The sequence below is a fragment of the Miniopterus schreibersii genome (assembly GCF_964146895.1).
Source record: "Miniopterus schreibersii genome assembly, chromosome: 19".
NCBI classification, from domain to species: domain Eukaryota; kingdom Metazoa; phylum Chordata; class Mammalia; order Chiroptera; family Miniopteridae; genus Miniopterus; species Miniopterus schreibersii.
The window spans coordinates 11,621,719-11,642,240 of NC_138119.1; the positions used below are offsets into that span (position 1 = coordinate 11,621,719).

At 46.8% G+C, this 20,522-nt stretch overlaps 4 protein-coding genes across 7 annotated transcripts; 2 read left to right on the top strand and 2 right to left on the bottom strand.

The window, feature by feature from the left end:
• Nucleotides 1–52: 52 nt before the first annotated feature.
• Nucleotides 53–4,945, top strand: TMOD4 (tropomodulin 4). Of its 3 annotated transcripts, none has more exons than XM_081121967.1 (10): nt 53–139; nt 1,168–1,332; nt 1,540–1,696; nt 2,014–2,130; nt 2,894–2,983; nt 3,161–3,291; nt 3,383–3,490; nt 3,887–4,030; nt 4,284–4,428; nt 4,829–4,945. In XM_081121967.1, exons 2-10 carry the CDS (start codon nt 1,210–1,212, stop codon nt 4,849–4,851), a joined length of 1,038 nt encoding a protein of 345 aa, XP_080978093.1. In that variant the 5' UTR covers nt 53–139; nt 1,168–1,209; the 3' UTR covers nt 4,852–4,945. The 3 variants fall into 3 exon arrangements, with proteins under 3 accessions (XP_080978093.1, XP_080978092.1, XP_080978094.1); XM_081121966.1 differs by having other exon boundaries at nt 62–164; XM_081121968.1 differs by having other exon boundaries at nt 94–164; nt 1,228–1,332.
• Nucleotides 4,946–5,469: 524 nt separating this feature from the next.
• Nucleotides 5,470–8,529, bottom strand: LOC308549422 (sodium channel modifier 1). Of its 2 annotated transcripts, XM_081121969.1 has the most exons (8): nt 8,312–8,529; nt 7,979–8,049; nt 7,656–7,744; nt 7,028–7,125; nt 6,826–6,914; nt 6,278–6,298; nt 5,766–5,960; nt 5,470–5,630 (listed from the first exon to the last, which is right to left on the bottom strand). In XM_081121969.1, exons 1-8 carry the CDS (start codon nt 8,360–8,362, stop codon nt 5,531–5,533), a joined length of 714 nt encoding a protein of 237 aa, XP_080978095.1. In that variant the 5' UTR covers nt 8,363–8,529; the 3' UTR covers nt 5,470–5,530. The 2 variants fall into 2 exon arrangements, with proteins under 2 accessions (XP_080978095.1, XP_080978096.1); XM_081121970.1 differs by lacking the exon at nt 6,278–6,298 and having other exon boundaries at nt 8,312–8,486.
• Nucleotides 8,466–16,710, top strand: LYSMD1 (LysM domain containing 1). Its single transcript, XM_081121971.1, has 3 exons — nt 8,466–9,404; nt 14,745–15,109; nt 15,520–16,710. The coding sequence occupies exons 1-3, from the start codon at nt 9,225–9,227 to the stop codon at nt 15,656–15,658; spliced, it is 684 nt and encodes a 227-aa protein (XP_080978097.1). The 5' UTR covers nt 8,466–9,224; the 3' UTR covers nt 15,659–16,710.
• On the bottom strand, nt 16,710–19,441 carry TNFAIP8L2 (TNF alpha induced protein 8 like 2). The gene is made up of 2 exons (XM_081121972.1): nt 19,373–19,441; nt 16,710–17,780 (listed from the first exon to the last, which is right to left on the bottom strand). The coding sequence occupies exon 2, from the start codon at nt 17,773–17,775 to the stop codon at nt 17,221–17,223; it is 555 nt and encodes a 184-aa protein (XP_080978098.1). The 5' UTR covers nt 17,776–17,780; nt 19,373–19,441; the 3' UTR covers nt 16,710–17,220.
• Nucleotides 19,442–20,522: the final 1,081 nt, after the last annotated feature.

Here is a 20,522-nt window from a genome sequence, read left to right on the forward strand (position 1 = left end):
CCACCTGGCCAGAGCTAAAATAATAAAATGCTGAGCTCACTGTTCCCCCACCCTTTCCCCCCACACCCGGGCACTGGGCTCCTCCTGCCGCAGGGACAGTGCTCCAGTAGAACAGACAGACTGACCGACAGAAGGGGAGGTGAGGGAAGTGGCCATCAGGACTGGTAGGTGGGGAAGGCAGGGGGCTTATGGGTCAGAGCCTGGTGGGAGATGGGAAGAGTGGCTCCTATTGGGAATAATACAAAGTGTGTCTCTCTGTCACTCAGTGTATGTTTCTGCTACTGTCCGTCATAGCCTTTAACTGTGTAGTTTATATTGTCAATGTAAATATCACACACTTTCTGGCTTTTTCCTATTAAGCATGATGTGTATGTGTAGCTTATGTGTATTTTTCATATTGTAAAAGATTGTGCAAGTTTAATTCTCCCACTGCTTTTAAAGAAACTATCCCATTTAGAAAGCATTTCCCACCCATTGGTCTGGTGTCACCTTCCTGTCCAAAGCCAGGGACAAATTATGGGGACTCAGCCCCTCCTCCTGAGGCCATTCCACCCTTCCCCCAACCTGGAAGTACCCGCTCCCCCAGCTTCTCTGTGCCCTTGCTTTCCCTTAGGATTTAGAGCTTTAGCAAACATAGTGAAATCTTGATCCCCTAAAATAAAAGAAGAAATGAGGGTGGGATAAGAGAATCGTGTCCCTACCCCTCTTCCCCCAATCCTTGCTTTCTTAAACCAGTTTAGGAAAAAGACTGGATTATGGGGAAGAGAGGGAGAATATCCCTGGAGTTCTCTGCCCCCTTCCTCCTTTCAATAGAACTGGGCCTGGGGCCAACAGTGTTGGCAGGGCTCCAGGCAGCTGTGTTAGGTCAGGAGGCCCAATGGGCGAGGTAAAGGGGAGGGGTGCGGCCAGGATTTCTCCGTCATATAGTGGGAAGGCAAGTCTAGCCTGGATCCTGGGATCCTCGTCCAGAGCAACTGAAAGCTGGGGAAGCAGGAAGGAGGCTCTGGTTCTAACTAACCCTAACTTTCCCCCATCTTCCCATGCCCAACTAGATTTCTAACCTTAAGGCATCCAGTTTATTGTTCTCCCTAGCTGGTCTCTGTGTCCCTACTATGTTTGTCCATGTAGGTCTTTCCATTGTCCAACCACTTTCCCCATGTTCCCCAGGCTCTGTGAGTGCTACACTGTGGGGAGGGGGTGGGGGCCATCATGTCATCGTATCTGAAGGAACTGGAGAAATACAGAGACATAGATGAAGATGAGATCCTAAGGACCTTGAGCCCCGAGGAGCTAGAGCAGCTGGACTGCGAGCTACAAGAGATGGACCCCGAGGTAGGGGCTCTAGCACAAGGAACCTGGGGCAGTCCCTAGGCATTTGGGGAAGGGTACAGGGCCCCGGGCGGCTGAGACCAGGGCTACCTACAGGGCCTGGAGTCCCAAGAGGACCAGGGAAAAGGTGTCTGGAGATGTTTTAGGGAGCCCTGGAGGTGCCCCAGGTCAGAGGGTGGTCTGACTTGCTCCCCAAAACTCATCCCTAAGAACATGCTCCTGCCAGCTGGACTAAGACAACGTGACCAGACAAAGAAGAGCCCAACAGGGCCACTGGACCGAGAGGCCCTTTTGCAGTACCTGGAGCAGGAGGCACTAGAGGTCAAAGAACGTGATGACTTGGTGCCCTTCACAGGCGAGAAGAAGGGTATGGAGACCCTAACATCCATGCCTCCTGGAACCCAAATGGCTGTATCTCACATGTCCCCTCTCCAACTTCCCTCTCACCTGCCAGCTCCTAGCTGCTTGGGGACTCCGCTGCTCTGATACCTGCATGCCAGCTTGCACTCTTCAGCTATTATAAAAGATCAAGGGACACAGGAGTCCTGAGCTTGTAGAGGATTCAGGCTTTCCAGTGTCCCCTAGTGACCCAGCATTCTGAAACCTGGAGAAGCAAAGAAAGCTGGAGGCCTGGATCTTAGCAGAAATGACCTCTACCTGAACCATCCTTCCTCTTCCCATCAGGGAAACCATATATTCAGCCCAAAAGGGAAATTCCAGCACAGGAGCAGATCACTCTGGAGCCTGAGCTGGAGGAGGCACTGGCCAATGCCACAGATGCTGAAATGTGTGATATTGCAGGTAGGCAGCTGTGGGAAGTTTAGGATGGTGGGAAGATCAGGGGCAGGGGGTCCTATTCATCACATGTGATTAATGGGGAAGGCCCTGAACCAGGACACGGATGTTTGAGAAAACCTCAGGTGGTGGTTTTTAATTTTCATTTGCTTGTTCATGTTATTCATTCTTTTTTTTTTAAATCCTCACCCAAGGATATTTTTTCCATTGCTTTTCAGAGAGAGTGGAAGGGGCAGAGAGAGAGGGAGAGGGAGAGAGAGAGAGAGAGAGAAAGAGAGACACCAATGTTAGAGAGACACATCAATTGGTTGCCTCCCGTACGCTCCCACCAGGGGCTGGGGATTGAGCCTGCAACCAAGGTACGTGCACTCGGCTGGAATCGAACCTGGGACTCTTCAGTCTGAGGGCTGGCGCTCTAACCACTGAGCCAAACCAGCTAGGGCCATTTTTTAATTTAATAAGTTAGTATCTCAAGGGCAATTTTACAGGGATTATAAAGCAAATAAAAGTAAAAATATTCTGGCTGAAAACAGGAGGAAGTCTGATAGACTTCCTCACCCTCTAGTGGCTCCTTAGGGACATTCCTTTAGTCCTGTCTCAATATTTTAAAACCTACTGCCTTAAGCAATTTACGGAAGGGACCCCTGGGGCCAAGGGAGGGGGAACTTCTTTGGGAGAAAAGATGCAACAGATTCAGAATGAGGTAAGAGGGGTGGCTTGGAACAAATTCCTTCTCATTCCTTGTCCCCCCTCTGCTTACTCTTTCCAGCAATTCTGGGCATGTACACACTGATGAGCAACAAGCAATATTATGATGCCATCTGCAGTGGAGAAATCTGCAATACTGAAGGCATTAGCAGTGAGTATGTTTGGGAGCATGGCCCCCAGGGCTCTTGGCAGGCAGTCCCAGAGTCAGGAAAGGTAGCAAAGGATGAAACAGGTGAATCGGGGAGAAGACATGTGCATAAATGATAAGAGAACCAACAGGGAGGAGGTTGTAGGGAACACAGGGTTTCCTTCCTACCCTCACCCACAGGTGTGGTGCAGCCTGACAAGTATAAGCCAGTGCCAGATGAGCCCCCAAATCCCACAAACATTGAGGAGATACTAAAGAGTGTTCGAAGTAATGACAAGGAGCTGGAGGAGGTGAACCTCAATAATATACAGGTATTTGACCCCCATCCTTCAAATAATGACACTGGGATAACTGCTGATATATGAGTTCCTTAGCCCACCATCTCCTGTTCCCCTCTGACAGGACATCCCAATACCCATCCTAACTGAACTGTGTGAGGCCATGAAGGCAAATACCCATGTCCGGAGCTTCAGTCTGGTGGCCACAAAGAGTGGTGACCCCATTGCCAACGTAAGGCTGGTTGTTATCCCTAGCCCTCTCCCCATAACTTGACATGTATCTCTGGCAGGGCTGTCATAATAAAGGGTTGTGCTCGGGTTGCTATTCCCATCATGCTCTATTAGGGTAGCCCTGATGGAGACTCCTACCCTCAGTCCTATGGCTCACAGCTCAGAAATCATATCTTCCCAAAGAGCCACAACCCTCTCAACCACCCCCAACTCCACTGCACACTTAATCTCCCTGCTTCCCCTACTACCTACCCTTACTTCCATCTCTCCTTGCCCCACCTACAGCTCCTCAAGGACTTGTCTCAAAGAGCTGTGTTTCCCTCTCGCTCCTGTTCTTTCTCTCCTCAGTTATCTGTGAAACTGTTCCCTAATCCTAACCCAAGTCCCTACTACCCAGGCGGTGGCTGACATGTTGCGTGAGAATCGTAGCCTCCAGAGTCTGAACATTGAATCCAACTTCATTAGCAGCACAGGGCTCATGGCTGTGCTGAAGGCAGTTCGGGAAAATGCCACACTCACTGAACTCCGTGTAGACAACCAGGTCAGCATTCCCTTCCCTTGGGCTTTGCATTCAGCAAATACTCACTGAGTCTCCTCCCTGGGGCAGCCACTGGGTCAAGATCTCATTTGATCTTGTTTGATTTTCCTTTATTGTTTCTATGACTGGAGCCAAATCAGCACCTCTCATCACCCATTCTGGAGAAACAAGCCTCTCGACCTCCCAAAGGGTGGGTGGTCTGGAAGTGAACAACCCAGAGAGCGTAGCTGACAGCTTTCATTTCTGCCTTCCCCAGCGCCAGTGGCCTGGTGATGCAGTGGAGATGGAGATGGCCACCGTGCTTGAACAGTGTCCCTCCATCGTCCGCTTCGGCTACCATTTTACACAGCAGGGGCCACGAGCTCGGGCAGCTCAGGCCATGACCCGGAACAATGAACTACGTGAGTAACTGCAGACATGGTATTGGGGGGAGGGTCAAGTAGGCGCAGAAGCTGGGGGATAGTCCTGAAAGCTGACTTAGTAACTAACAGCCGGGGGTGCTGCCAAAGTGATATTCTCATAAGAAGTTCAAATCCCATAAGTGGTCAGAAATTAGATTGAGAAGTTCACCTGCCCCAAATATACACCTGCAGAGAAGTGGAAAGGAAGCTAGACATACCTGTTTGGAAACATAGTATTTTTGTTGTCATTTCTTATTTTGTTTTATTAATGTGACATGGACATGTTTTGTGGCCTAAGATATTAACTCTTTACGAGTCTGGTCAAGGAACTGGGAGAAGACCACCTTTGCAGAAAGCAAGAGATGGAACAAAACTTGTGTTTACTCTTCCTCTTTTACAGGTCGCCAGCAAAAAAAGAGATAACACTACCTTTGCCTTTACCATCTAGAGCTGGGAGCCCTGAATGCTTATATCCTTCTCTATCCCCCTTTCCTGTAAATAAAGGTCCTTCTCTCCACTCTGCCTGCCTCCTTTCTTGGGCTTTGGGGTGGAAATCTTGGCGCTAACCCCCAAGGGTTACTGCCAGTTCATCTGGGGATTATTTATACTCTGGGGATCAACAGGGAGGTTCAAGTTACTTGGAAGAGGTGGGGGAGCTCCTTCCCTTGGTGTTCCCCATAATCCTGTCAATGCCTTTAGTCTCTTCTACTTTCACAGAATACCTAGCCTCAGCCCTGTTTCCAGATGTGGCCAGACCCCCCCCCCCCCGTTTCTACCCACAATCCTCATGTGATTTGAAGGAGGAAGGATTTTGAGTGGAGGTAGTGAAGAAGGCAGACAACATGAAGGGCAAAGACCTCTTTCTGACAGACTTATTAATAGGGCACCGGGCTGCATGCAGCTGACGCTTGGCATGACTTTGGTAGAGGGTGGGGGAGGGGTTAGAAGTATGGGCAGCTGTGTACATTGCAGGGAAGGATTGGCTGGGCTGAGAACGAACACCTCTGAAATCCTGAAGTGGGACAAGGAACCAGACTTGAGGAAAGTTAGGCTCCCAGCGCCTGCTGTAGTTTATTTGTGAATTAAATGGGGAAAGAGGGTATCAGTCCAAGGGGAGATCAGGGGGTTCCTCCTCATCAGAGTCAAACTCAACATTCTCATCTTTTACCCATCGACCTCGTCCATCTGGAATCCATCCAGAGCTGGAAACATCAGAGAAAATAGAATTGGTCAAGAAAGGTTTATTGAGAAGTCAGTGGGACAAGGAAAAAACAATTAAGAAGGTTTGCAAAGAGGAGGGTCATGGACAAAAGGGAAAAGTGATTCTGCATACTCACCTTCGAAGGGTGAGGTAACGATCCAGGGCTCGTCTTCTCGTGGGGCTCATAGGTGCAGGGGATGAGACACTTGCTGACTCCGTAGCCTGTGGGCCAGCCCCAGGCTCAGGGTCCCTACTGGTCTTCCCACTTTGGAGTTCAACCTCTGGGGGTGGCAAAGGGGAAGGCGAGACAGAGGAACGAGGGGCTTCTGGCCTGGGTAGAGCAGAATCAAAATCTGTCAAAGCAGTCAAGGAAAGGGCTATCTCTCTTGTGTCTACCAACCCCTTAAAGCAATGCTTCCTAAACTGTGTTCCTCAAGATATTAATATGTCCTGCATAGAAAGGCTTTTGTAATCAAATGAATTTAGAAAAGGCTAGGTTAAATTTAAAAAATTTTTTTACCTTAAGACTTTGTAGAGCCCTTAAAATATACTAATGTTACTATTCCTCAAAAGTATCCTACTTTGTAATCCTACAAAGTACCATTTCCCAAACTTTTTAAAATTTTTATTTATTTATTTTATCCTCACCTGAGGATATTTTTTCCATTGCTTTTCAGAGAGAGTGGAAGAAAAAGAGAAAGGGAGAGAAACATTGATTTGAGAGAAACACATCGACTGGTTGCCTCTGCATGCACCCCACTGCCACGAGCCTGCCACTGAGGTACGTGCCTTTAGCTGGAATCAAACCCAGGACCCTTGGATCTGCAGGCCAACACTTTAACCACTGAGCCAAACTGGCTAGGGCCCATACTTTTTTTTAATCATAAAATTCTTTTTCCTGAAATGCCAGTTAACGTCTCTAGAACACTAGTGTTCCTGAGAATACAATTTGGAAAACAATCACTTAAGAACCATCTATGGTGGGAGGGATGGCAGGCTAGGATGGTGGAGGGATTGAGCAAAAACAAAAATAAAAGAGGGAAGAACTCATTGACAGGGACAACAGTGTGGTGATTGCAGGGGGAGGGGGGATGAAGGTGGAAGAGGGTATAGGGGGGATAAATGGTGATGGGGGAAAAAACACATCTATTTATCTCCTTTTGTTCCTCCCTACCCAACTTTCCCACCCCACAGACCTGTATTTCCGGCGACAGCAACTGTTATAGTGAGGAGCTCTATGTAGAGCATTCTGGGTGATAAGTCGAGTCTGGGTTAACAGAGGAGCCTGGTATGGAGATGCAAGAAAGAGTCAGAGCTTCTTCCTAGAAGCCATAACACTTCAAGCCTAAGTTATGCAGTATGGTCCTCCCTGGAACACACACTTCCAGTTCTGATTACCTCTCTTTTGGTCTCTTCCCTCTCCAATTCATTTTGCTGTCTTGGATTCTGCTCCATTCCCTTTCCTGGCTGCTTCTTGCCATAGAAAAGCTGCAGGCCTGAGGAGAAAGGGAAGAGAATTAAAAGCAAAACACTATGAGTAGTCTGCATACATTTTATTTTTTTTAAAATGTGTTTTTATTGATTATAGAGAGAGGAAGGGAGAGATAGAAATATCCATCTGCACACCCCCTACTGGGGATCGAATCTGCAACCCAGGTATATACCCTGAACAGGTATCTAACCGGCAACCTCCTGGTGCATGGGAGGAACGAAGCTCAACCAACTGAGCCACAGGGCAGGGCTATTATTTTTTTAATATATATATTTTTAATCCTCACCCGAGGATATGTTTGTATTGATTTTTAAAATTTATTTATTGTTTTAGAGAGAGAGGAAGGGAGAGGGAGAGAGAGAAAAATCCATGTGAAACAGAAATATTGATCAGTTAGTTGCCTCCCACACCCGCCACACCGGCTGGGGATCAAACCCGCAACCTACGTACGACCGGAAATCTAACCCACAGCCTTCTGGTGTACGGGAGGACTTAAGGGTTTATTCTCTATCCCCTTTCTTCCTGCAAACTTACTGGACAGATGTTTCTTGCCTGCACGGTGGGCAGTCAGCATGGTCAGGGTGTCCAGTACAGGTCGGTGGGGACAGATGGCACAAGCAAAGCTGAAGAGGAGAATATCAATAGTCCCTGGGGAGTGGAGTCTTTGCCGTAGGTCCCAACCAGTCCTAGCAATACTTTCCAAAGCCCTACTCCCAACTATCCCAATTTCTACCACCCACATCCCTGTCCCTCACTCCACACCAAAAAATCTTAGATACTCCCGCTCTCCTTAATAACAAAAGTTTACTGAGCCTCTAATCGCAGAGCCCTCAGATTTGATCCACTCTGGCCCTCACCGTCCATCCCGTAGCATCAGCGCCTCATCCTCCGGTATATAACTGGCCAGCAGGTCGCCGACTCTTCGCTTCTGCAGACGGAAGAGGGAGAAGTCCGGACGGATAAGCGGGATAGGCGGAAGGGGTGGCAGGGAGATGACAGGGACAAGGACTCAGATGGACTAAAGACCATGGAGAGAACAGAGATCGTAGAGAGAAGAAGGGGTCACAGCCCAGCACTAGTTGACTGACTCCCTCCCGGCCCCCAATCTGTTGCCAGAGCAACAAAACAACTCCTTCACGGCCTTCAGAAGGCAGCGGAAGCTGCTGTAGACGCTCCCCTCTCGCACTTACTTTGAGCACATTGAGTTGACTCCAATCGTCCCCCTCTCTCTTGAAAGACATCACAACTGTGAGTCCCAGAAATAAATTTTATTGCACCGCCTTCGCCACTCCTTTCAGGCCACCGTAGCAAGAGTGGGGCGTCTCCTTTCCTTCTGGTCTGTTTGCGTTTGGCCTCCGTACTTCCGGGGACGCGCCTCCATGCATGCACTGCGCGATCCCGAAAGCCCGCCTCCAGCCCGCGAAGGGGGCTCGCATTTCCTGTGGTCCCCTGCGACCCCCGCAGGCGCTGAGCCTTTTGGGAAATGAAGTCTTTTTTCAAAGAACCTGCCTTCCAGCTGTACCCAGGCCCTTGCATCTTGTCATATTCAAGGCATTTGGAGGGATAGATGTGGAGCCCGAATTTGAGGGGGTGACTCATTTGATGCGGAGTCGGCCCGTGAGGATCTCTGAGGGGAAAGTGTACTTCAAACTCTCGCAATCATCACGCGCTTCGTCGGCGGCGACATCCCACCTGGGTGGGCCTGATTTGTCCTCAACCCTAACGGGCCAACCCCTGGACGGGACGTAGAGGGGCCGGGAGGCCAGGCTGCCCGACCTCTGGGAAAACTGAACCTTTGATTTAGGAAAGTGTCTAGGGGTCAAAGGTCAAAGGTCAACGCCGCGAGTTGTAGAGGGTCGAAAGTCGGAGGGGTGTTAAGGAGAGACTCGGGTAGGGACTGAATACTCAAGAGTACAGATTTGTGGGAAAGGGGCTTGGAGGGAGGATAAGCGAGGGTGCAGGAGGGTGCGTAGTACCAGGGGAGACTTGGGGGAGAAAGGGAAAGGAATCTGATTATCCGTTCCCAGTCCCCGGGCCTGTCACTATCGGTCACTTAGCCGGGCATCCCGCAGTTGCAGCCTCAGCTGCCGGCAGGGTGAGGAGATGGCTTCTCCCTCTAGACAGGACCCCCTCGGGGGGTCAGGACTGCTCCAAGGGAGCCGGGCTCGTTCTTATGGAAGCCTGGTGCAGTCTACCTGCTCCCCAGTGAGGGAAAGACGCCTGGAGCACCAGTTGGCGCCCGGAGACACCCTGGCTGGACTAGCACTCAAATACGGGGTGACGGTGAGTCTTCCAGGATTGGGATGTGAACAACCAGTTAGAAGAGATTTATTCCTCAGGAGAGTGGCCCTTCTAGTCCATTTCCTCTGAAATTTTCCTAATAGTGTTGTCTGATCCACCTTTATGTGTTTGTTTGTGTTTTCCCATTTGCACTGTCTAGTTGGGACAAATCCTGTCCCACTGTCTTGGTGGAGAGGAGCAGCTTCCTTTTATTTTGCCAGTCATTCTGCTAGGGGCTTTATGTACATTAGCCCATTTGATCCACACAACCCTATGAGCATACAATTGTTGTCCCCTTTTTACAAATGAAGAAACTGAGACTTAGACTGGTTCACCAATTTGACCAAGGTCAAATAACTAAAGGGCATTAGTGTGGAAATTCAAAGAAGTCTGTCTGACTACAAAGTCTGTACTGATAGCCACATAGAAACTTTTTAATTGAGAGTGATTAAAAATTTACAGCAAATCATGGAGAGCTGGTTTTTAGTTCTAAGTTGCTGAAGTGCCAGTCTCTCCTTATTCTTTTTTCCTCCTCAATGCTCTGCCTCCTTCTTTCCAAGGTACTCTCTACACCAAACATTTCAGGTCATGCATAGGGTATGTGTGATAGGTGTAAAAATATACTGCACTAAAGTTGATGAAGGTGTTTTTTTCAGTATCCTGTTTAATTTAGCCAACATTTTAAAAAATTTATCTTTATTGTTGAAAGTATTACAGATGTCCCTCTCCCCCCCCCCCCCATTGATCTCCTCCACCCCACATTAGCCCACATTTTAATGTTTGGTAGGTTTAAAGTAATCTGGTAACCATCTTGGGTGATACAAAGATAAATAAAATGTATAGTTTTTGCCCTCATATAATTTACAGTCTAGTGAGAAATGAATGGGGCCACAAATAATGATTGTAGGTGACAGAATGTGGTGAATTTGTAGCGGTATTAACAAAGGGTGGGAAATTTAAAAAGATTAATTTTATTTGGAAGGGAGTAGGGGTAGACATCAGTGCACATTTCAAGGGAGCCATTATGAAAGGCCTTGAAAGACTTAGAACTTCCTTCCTCTGCTTCTCTCTACAAACCCATCTAATCCAGTTGTTTACACATTTTACATCTTTGACTTTCCAATAGCCTATACTCTCCTTAAGGGACAGAACCATTTTCTTTCAAAAAAAATTTTTTTTCACTTTTATTTTTAAATATGTTTTTATTGATTTCAGAGAAAGGAAGGGAGAGGGAGAGATAGAAACATCAATGACGAGAGTCATTGATCAGCTGCCTCCTGCGCGCCCCCTACTGCGGATAGAGCTGCAACCCAGGCATGTGCCCTGACCAGAAACCTAACCATGACCTCCTGGTTCATAGGTTGATGCTCAACCACTGAGACACGCCGGCTGGGCTTTACTGATTTTTTTAGAGGGAGAGAGAGGAAGGGAGAGAGAGAAATATCAATTTTGTTGTTCCACTTATTTATGCATTCATTGGTTCACTCTTGTATGCACCCTGACCAGGGATAGAACCCCAAAAAACCTTGGTGTATAGGGACCATGCTCTAACTGGCTGAGCTACCCGGCCAGGGCCTTCTTTCAATTTTATATCTCTAGAGTGTGGCATAGTCCCCAACACATAAAGCGTAATAGATTGTTTTTTAATATGTGAAAGTCTGGCTAAGATTTCCACATATGGAGACTGGGGGTTCAGGAAACTGAACATTTCAGGTAGACGGCATGATCTAAACAAAGTCAGTCAATATGAAAGTACTGAGCAGCCCCTCCCTAGCAGCAGAGACTCAGAAGCTGTATGGAGAGGGGAACTGTGCTACTAGTGAATCAATACTTACTGATTGAGGTTTTCTTACAGCCCTGTACCTTTCTGAGCACAAAATCCCTTTAGTCTAGGGAAGAAGAAGTCTAGGTTCTGGTCTCATTGTGCTGCCTACTAGCTGAGTGACTGCATAAGTCATTTCCCCTGTCTGGGGCCTCAGTTTCCTCACCATTTGTAAAATGAAGAAGATGTATTAAATAATGATAATTTACTAAATTGTTACCTGTGTATCATATAAAGAACACATAGTGTGTTCCAGGCTCTAAATGTTATCTTGTATGATCTTCATAAGACTTCATGAGGTAGATAGGTGTAACTATTCCCATTTAAAGGCAAGGAAACTGAGGCTTAGGGAGATAACTTGCCATAGACTGCACAAGTCTAATTAGTAGAACTAGGATTCAAACCAGGTCGTTTCATTCTAAAATTCTCACTTTGTACTGCTCTGTTAAACTAACTAGATTCTAATGGCCTTTCTAGCTCGTAAAGGCTCCCTTGATGGCCTAGGACTCCTCTGGGCTTTGGCCTTGGTTACATCCTTTTTAAGAGTGGAGTGATGCCCCCTTATATGGTACTTTTAGGAAATAACAGAAGCCACAGAAAGCTTACAGATTAATATAACATCTAGGAGCTAGAAGGGACCTAGGATCTTATCTAGGCAAAATAAAATTAATAGCATCAAAGCACTTGGCAAAGTACAAAACTGCAAGCCAATTTTAACTCTTTTTATTGTTCAGATTAATCTGATTTTATTTTTAATATTTTTTTAATTATTGATTTCAGAGAGAGGAAGGGAGAGAAATAAATATCAATGATGAGAGAGAGTCAATGATCAGTTGCCTTCTACAGGCCTCCTAATGGGGATCAAGCCTGCAACCTGAGCATGTGCCCTGACTGGGAATCAAACCATGACCTCCTGGTTCATAGGTCAACACTCAGGCACTGAACCACACTGGCTGGGCAATCTGATTTTATTTTTAAATCATATCATAGCATAAGATTTTATTAATCAAGCTTATTATAATAGTCTTGCCCCAGGGTGTAAACAGCTTAGATGTTTGACAGACATAAGAAATATGATTTCCCAAACTGATGCCAATATGGGATGAGTTTTTAATATAACTGGCTGCCTGGCCTCTGATAATAATATACTGACATACTGTATCTGTGGTTTCTATATTTTATTACCTAGTTTGTTTATTCATAAAGTGTTAATGAGCTTCTGCTATGTGCCAAGTTTGTGCGATGTTGAGGAGCACCTTAGAGATACAGACAGCAAGTCACCATCCCTGCCTTAAAGGACTCACAGAGTCTGAGCAAATATGCGAAGAGGTGAATAATAATATAATAGGATAGGTATTATTACAATGATACTTACAATATGGGAGCCTGAAGAAGGTAACACAGAGGGAGAGAGAGTTGATAAATAGAAGTTTTTCAGGCAGAGAAGGGGATAGTGGAGAAGCATTTCAGGCAGATAAAGACACGAAAGTGTGAAAGATTATGAAATACTCAAAGAAAAATGAGAAGTTCAGAATGGCAAAATGTATAGGTGGGAGAAGAAGTGAGATGAGGCTAGACATTATGGGGGCTAGACTGAGGATGCCCTTGAATGCTAATTTGGATTTTAACTGAGCCATTGAGTAGCCATAGGAGGTTTATAAGTTGGGTAATAAGTTGATCAGATTAATTTTTTAAGAAAGATAGATGTGCCCTGGCCAGTGTGGCTCAGTTGGTTGGAGCACTGTTGGATTCCCGGTCAGGGCACATGCCTAGGTTGCGGGCCTCATCCCCCTGACGGAGTGCAGGTGGGAGGCAACCAATAAATGTATCTCTCTCACATTGATATTTCTCTCTCTCTCTCTCCCTTCCTCCCTCTCTAAAAAAAGAAGAAGAAAAAGAAGAAAGATGTCAGCAGGGTGAAGGATGAGTAGAAATGGAGAGAGAAAGGCCAAACTCTCAATACCCAGATGAGAAATATTAGTTGTTCTAAAGTGATGGCAGTAGACTGAAGACAAAACCAGACATGAGAGAGTTTTGCAGCACTTTTGTTGACCACTTGGATATGGGTGGTGAAAGAAAAGTATGAGTTGAGGGTGACAATATTTCTACCTTGGGAGGAAGGTAGATGGTAATGCCAGTCACCATGTTCAGTGAATAAGTAGGTACTAAATAAGTATTTGGTCAATGAAATTATTAATATTGTAGTGTGGAAAGCATTCCCAGAAGGAGTAAAAAGGCCCTAGCTCCGTCATTAACTTTCTAGATAATCTTAGACAAGTAACTTAGTATCTCTGAGCCTCAGTTCCTTCATCTTTAACAGAAGTTCTCAAAGTGAGGCCTAGGGACCCCTAGGGATCCCTGAAACTCTTCAGGGATCCACAAGGTCAAAACTATTTTCATAGAAATAATGAGATTTATATTTGCCTTTTTCATTCTCATTCTCATGAGTGTACTGTGTTTTCAAGAGGCTACATCACATGTGAATTGGTAATTTCAGTTTATTCTAATCAGCTAGGAACAGTACAGACAACCAGCTGAAACTGTTGAGATACAGTTTTAATTAAATTAAAAAAAAAGTTTAAAAAAAAAAAGGCTACATCACATGTGATAGTGCAAGAGATTGAATGTAGAGACAGATATGAGAATCCTGTTGTCTTCTATTAAGTCAGACATGAAGGTGATTTGCAAAAATGTAAAGCAGTGCCTCTCTTCTTACTACATTTTTTGTTATTTCAGAAAATATATTTTTTATTAAAATATTTCTGTTAACATGTAATGGGTTTATTATTTTCAAATAAGTTTTTAAACTTTTTCAGTTTTAATTTATAATACCTTAAATATTGATAGCTATAATCCATATAAAGAAAAGCTTTTTTCCTCAATAATTTTTTTTAATCCTCACCCAAGGATATATTTATTGATTTGAGAGAGAAAGAGGAAGGGAGAGAGAGAAATATTGATGTGAGAAACATTGATTGGTTGCCTCCCAGAGGTTGCACCCAATACCTAGGTATGTGCCCTGACCTGGAATTAAACCCACAAACTTTTGGTGTACGGGACGGCATTCCAACCAACTGAGCCACTCGGCCAGGACTTTCCTCAATACTTTTTTAAAATGTAAAAGTGTCCTAAGACCAAAAGGCATGAAAACCACTGATCAATAAAGTCGGAATAAGATCAGCCTTTTATGCTTTAGCCTGGTTGTTATAGGGTCAGATAAGACTCTGTACAATTACTTTTTTTTTTTAAATCCCCACCCAAGGATATGTTTCTCATTGATTTCAGAGAGAGAAGAAGGGACAGAGAGAGAAGCATTGACAGGCTGGCTTGCCTCCTGTACCTACCTGACCGCGGATGTGCCCTGATCAGGATTTGAACCCCAACTCTTTGGTGTATGGGACGACGCTCCAACCAACTGAGCCACACCAGCCAGGGCTGTACTTTTAAAGGCATTAGATGCTATAGAAATATAACATTTATCATTATTACTGTCATTAATTGTGGTGACTATTTTTTTTAAGATGGAACAGATTAAACGTGCAAACCGCCTTTATACTAATGACTCCATCTTCCTGAAGAAAACCCTCTACATCCCCATCCTGACAGAGCCCAGAGACCTGTTCACTGGTTTGGATTCTGAGGAAGAGAAAGATGGAGAGGAAGAGATACAGCCAAGTAAGGATGAAGTTTGGCCACACTCAGCTGAGAGGAAGAAACAGGAGACAGGCTCAGGACGTGCCAATGGTGAAGTCCTTCCCACACCTGCCCAGGAATCCCCCACTCCCATCCATGACCTCTCTGCCTCTGATTTCCTTAAGAAGCTTGATTCACAGATCAGCCTGTCAAAGAAGGCTGCTACCCAGAAGCTGAAAAAAGAGGAAAGTGGGTGAGTGTTACTGATTATTTTGAAGTCCCTTCTTAGATGTCTCTGTTCTTCCAGCCTTGCCTGACCAGATACACGAGTAAGAAAGCACAGTGTCAGCAGAAGCGAGGTGAATCCTTTCCTCCGGTGGCCCCAAGACCATGAGCAGAGCCAGTGGCTGCTAGAATGGCTAGAGGCAGTGGGAAACGGTTTTGTGTTCTCACTGGAGTAAGATACTTGACTGTTCTTACTGTTCTGATCGTCTATGGAGGAGCAGTAGGATTTGGATTTACCCAGAGGGGACTGAGAGTCCATCTTTGACCAACCAGCTTGGATATGCTAGGGAAGGAGGACAGCTTCCCACACCCCCCATCACTTGCCTGTTCTCAGGTTCTTCCCTTGACATTCAGTCTCTCCCCCTTCCTCATTTGCAGGGTACCTGGGGAGGATTCAGGTCTCCACCGGAGCTCCCCTCGGATGCAGCAACGAGCAGTCCTAGGCCCTGTGCCACTGACCCGGACCTCTCGAACCCGGACACTTCGGGACCAAGAGGATGAAATCTTCAAACTCTGATGCCTCCAGAGCTGACTGAGAGAAGCAAGATGGTGAAGGAGCAACTTGAGGGGGAGGGGAGCCTGAGGTGAGGCTCAAGAACACAGCTTCCCAGCCCATCCTCACTCCTGCCCAGCCCATGGTCCCATCAAGAGTACCTCAGCCTGAGGCAGTTTTATTGGCAAGAGTGGGGGTGGGGAATTGACCCCTTCTCAGTTCTTGGGCTGAATCTAGAGTTGTCCTTTAGATTCAAAGGTTCTTTTTACATCCCTGCTGCCTTTCCCATCCCTCTCACCATTGGTTGGCCTTAGAACAGGGAGGCAGGGACTACCCCCAACCCCCAACTTCTTGCCCATCTCCAACTATGTTACCTAATTTATTTGGTGCTATATTGAAGTAATATTTATTTGCTGTACTTTATTCTTTCCCACTCTTAGCTAAAAATGAGATTTTTTTATAGCCATGTGTGAGAGAAACCCAGGAACAGTGAGCTAGTGACTGTTGGCTGTCCACCTTCTTAGCCAAGCATGTTATTGAGGGTGGGATAATCAGTGATCTAATCCACTGAAGAAGTGGTAGACTGTGCCAGGCCTTTTCCTCAGTCTCAAAGTAAAGAATTTGGGCTTATTCGTGGCTAACCAGTTCACTATAACTTCTTCACAACTCTATGAGAAAAAAACAGTGATGTAGGTATCGGACTCCTCAATTCTAACCTGCTCCTCTGTTCAGCCTGTGTGAGGCTAAGGGACATAACAAGAACTGTCTTGGAGTTCGAAGAGGAGGACAGTTGTGGGAGTCCTTTTGTTGTGGGCATTTTTTTGTTATACCCCTCCCCACCGGAGCCTTTCGATCTATGCCTTGCTCCTCACTGCATATTTTTTGCAATGTAGCACTGATCCGGAGTAGTGTTTGTTTCTTACACAGAAGTAGGCAAGGGAACCCCAATGATACTGGAAATATGCCTGAAATCTCCTGTATGGAAATGGTGAGTGCTGAGATAAGTGGTGTTTATATACCACCATGATGGTCATAAAATATAAGGAGCTGGAGAGATTAAACACTGAGCCCTGTGCATGTTTTAGTAGTTTTATTTCCCCTTTGAGACTCCCGTGCCCTAGCGCCTTCTTCCTGAACTCCAGAACAGAGCCTCTGGTATCAGTTCTGGCTCTGCCTAGAGCTGGAGGTCTAGGATGTCTCAAAGGGCCCCTCACCCCTTTTGTCTTTGGTGTCCCTAGAGGGGTAAAATGTGCTATGCCCTCTGCCCAGGGTTCATAAGGGAGGGGGCTTCCCTGTTTCAAACATCCCTTATGGAGGAAATAAGAGATCCAAGTTTCACTTCATCTTTTCAGGCAGCTGTGTTTCCTGCCCTGGGGCTGGAGTGGGAGAGGGGCCTCAACCCTCAGCATTGCTTCTCCACCAGCAACTTGGGGGTGGGGGGGTGTCAGAGTCAAAAACACTCTTGGGGAAGCAAGCCTGAGGACTGAATAGCGTTAGTGCCGAGGAGCAGAGTTTAGAAAGCCCATTGTCTGTTGCGTTCCCAGGCAGCCATGTCCTCGAGGTGGAACGTGCTGGGGTGAGGGCTCTCAGAGCTTTCCCTCATCCAGCAGCTTCCGGAGCCCGTCACAGATCTTGCCAAGGTGCTGAGTGAAGTCGGGCCCATAGAGGGCCGTGAGCAGGCCCGGGTCAGAGAAGTGATCGAACACGCGGCGGACGCGGTTGTGTGACTTGGGCGTGAGGTGGTGCTGCACCAGCTCCAGCAGCATATCCCGGCACTCGGTCAGCAGGCCGGTCAGCACGGCAGCCTCGAAGGTGAAGTCCACCTCGCTGAAGCTGAGCGCAGTCATGGCGCCGTGCCGCAGTTTTTGGCGAAAGCGGGCAGCCAGGGCCAGCTCACTGGGGCTGAAGCACCCACTGCGGTGCAGCACAGCCACCTTGACGGCCACCTTGATGAGGTCCTTGATAACCCGCTGGGCCTGCGGCCGGCTTTGCGTATACTCTTTGGACACACGGTAGAGCTCATCCAGCACCTCGCTGCTTGTCTCGTCGATGAAGAGATGAGCCACAGATCGACCGGCCATCTTACTCAGTAGCTTCTTCTCTGCCTGCAGTGCCAGACTCTTTGAGCTGAAGGACTCCATGGCTCCTGGAGAGGGGGTGGGGTGGGAGTGTGAGTATGTGGTCAGCCAGAAGAAAGGCCACAGGCTTCCTTAGAAAGAGAGAAATGGCTTTTCCCCTTTCTGGCTCTTTGGTTTCTGTCTCGTCATCATCTTTGCTTGTCATCTTTTCCCCTTGGGCCCCTCAGTCCCCTATGCCTTGTTATTTTTTTCCTCTGCTACAGTAAGAAATCTTGATCTCTAAAGAAGCCTAGAGGAAGGAGGAATGGGGACACACAGGAGGCTAGCCCACCACAAATTAAGTTCTAAGGGGAAGTAGGCTATTTCTCCTCCAGTGGAGAAGATAAGTCTTACCTGGCAAAGAATTCTCCCAGCTACTGTTTTTGGACACTGACCATGTACCATACATCTATGAGGCATAGGTATTACTATCCTTGTTTTATAGCTGAGCAAACTGAGGTTTAAATAATTTACCCAAGGTCAAACACTATTGTTTTTCTGACTCCATGTCAACTAGTGTGATGTACTGCCTTTAAATAAGCGAGAAATAAATAAGCGAGGGGCCTCTGGAGTCTTGATAAAAATAACACTTATTGAGAACCTACTGTGTGCCAAGTGCTTTATGTGAATTATCTCAGTCTTCCTAACCCTTTGTAAGATAGGTATCCCCATTTTACAATGAGAAAACTGAAACCAAGCGAAATCCAGCAACTTGGCCAAATCACTAGCAAATGATAAAAATGGGCTTCAAACCAAATAATCCAAAGTAACTTCCTTCCCTGGAATGCCATCAGTGCTGTTGAAGCACACTGAGAAAGCATGAGAAACAAGCACCTCAGCTGGTGGCAGGCGGTACTGGAGGCTGAACTGGGGACCCTCCTGGTAGCCCATCAGCTGCACATGTCCAGGGTTCTCTCCCCGTGGTCTTTGCCTCTGGTTCTAGTTGTTTTGCTTCTTACTTCCCCCTCCCCTGCTCTGCAGGATGTGGCTGTGACCGCAGTGAGGAGCAGCCTCACCCTCTCCCCCAAACCAAAATGGGAGTCTGAAGAGTCAGGCGAGATGGGTACCTAGGGGGTTTTCTTCCCCAGCTGTCAGTCCAATGGGAACCTGGAACCTCGCTTTGTTCCTGGCTCTGCCTGGGGCTTTCTGAACCATGTTCCACAGCCCAGAGAAGAGATTGCTCCATCTGGGCCTTCCTTCCTCCTTGGCCTTCCTGTTACCCAGCTCTCAGTTGTTTGGTCCGATGTCCTCTCCCTCTCTCTATTTCAGTCTCCCATTTTCTCCTGTCTGGGACCTGCCCTATGATCCTCCGGCCATGCTCTCTCTCTCTGTCCCTTACATTTACCTCCATGTCTCCTAAGATTTCCTTTCATCTCTCAGTACTCTGTCACACACACATCTCTACCCCCTGGCCTCAGCCCTGCCCCCACCCATGCCAAACCATGTCTGTCTTTCTGAGGCTGCCTTGCCCCAGGGTAAACTGAGCTGGACCTCTCCACTAGGAACCCAAGACTGCTATCAAGTCAATCTCACAATATGAAAAGATCAGGCTGACAGAGCCAGGACTCTTCTGCCACCATCGCCCCTAAAGCCTACCCTTCTGTCATTGCCCGTCCCTCACCTGCTGTGCACTGGGTGCCAGTCTTGCCTTGGATGTTCCGGAAGAGCTGACCGAATGGAGAAACTCCTAAGTAAGAGGCCCTTTGGCCTGGCCCCACCCCTCAAGCCCCGCCTACCTACTCTCTGCTCAACCTCCGGTTCTTCCTACAGTTACCAAGAAGGTTTATGGCCCAAGAACCTCCTAGAAATACAACATAGGTCAAAAGGAATAGCATTCTGTAGGAAATAGTCTTGATTCTTTGAGGTGAGAAGGAGTGATTATACCCTGTTCTCAAATTGTTTGTCTCTGCTTGTTTCTTTGCTTGCTGCCCAATTCCTTGAAATCTTGTACAAATTACTGGGGTAGGTGGGTCAATGGGGAAAGTTCTGAAGATTGAACTGAACTTAAGCCAGAGATACCAGAGGCAAGCCAAAGACCAACAGACCTGAATGTGTTCCTGGAGTCTCCAGGGAAGGGTGATACAGTGGGGCAATGTTACCACGAGCATATGCTTCCAGTACCTGGCTGGGTTAGGGTGGCACGCTGTCCCCACCCTTAATAGTTGAGAGAGGAAGGTGCTGGGGCCAGAGCTGCCAAATCAGATGTGACCAGCAGGTGTCAGCACAGCATTGAACTACTGGAGGAAACAAGCCTACCGTCAGTACTTTGTAGCTGCTAAAGAAATAAACAATGAAGGTAAGTCAGAGTTCCTAAATGAGGCAAAACTATTTACCATCTTACAGCACTAGCCAGGTAGTTGGTTAGAGTGTCACCCCAATACACCAAGGTTGTGGGTTTGATCCCTGGTCAGGGCACATACAAGAAGCAATGAATGAATGCATAAATAAGTGGAACAACAAATCTCTCTCTCTCTCTCAAATCAATAAAGAATTATGAGAATATAGAGAAGTTTAGGTTATTTTTAATAGGGCTGAAGAAGCAGACTTAGAAGGATGGATTTAACTATTTAATAGCCAGGGGTGGGGAACCTTTTTTTCTGCCAAGGGCCATTTGGATATTTATAACATTATTCGAAGGCCATACAAAATTATCAACTTAAAAATTAGCCTGTTAACCCTGCTGATGTGGTTCAGTAGTTGAGCATCGACCTGTGATTCAGGAGATCGAGGTTCGATTACTGGTCAGGGCACACGCCCCAGTTGTGGGCTCA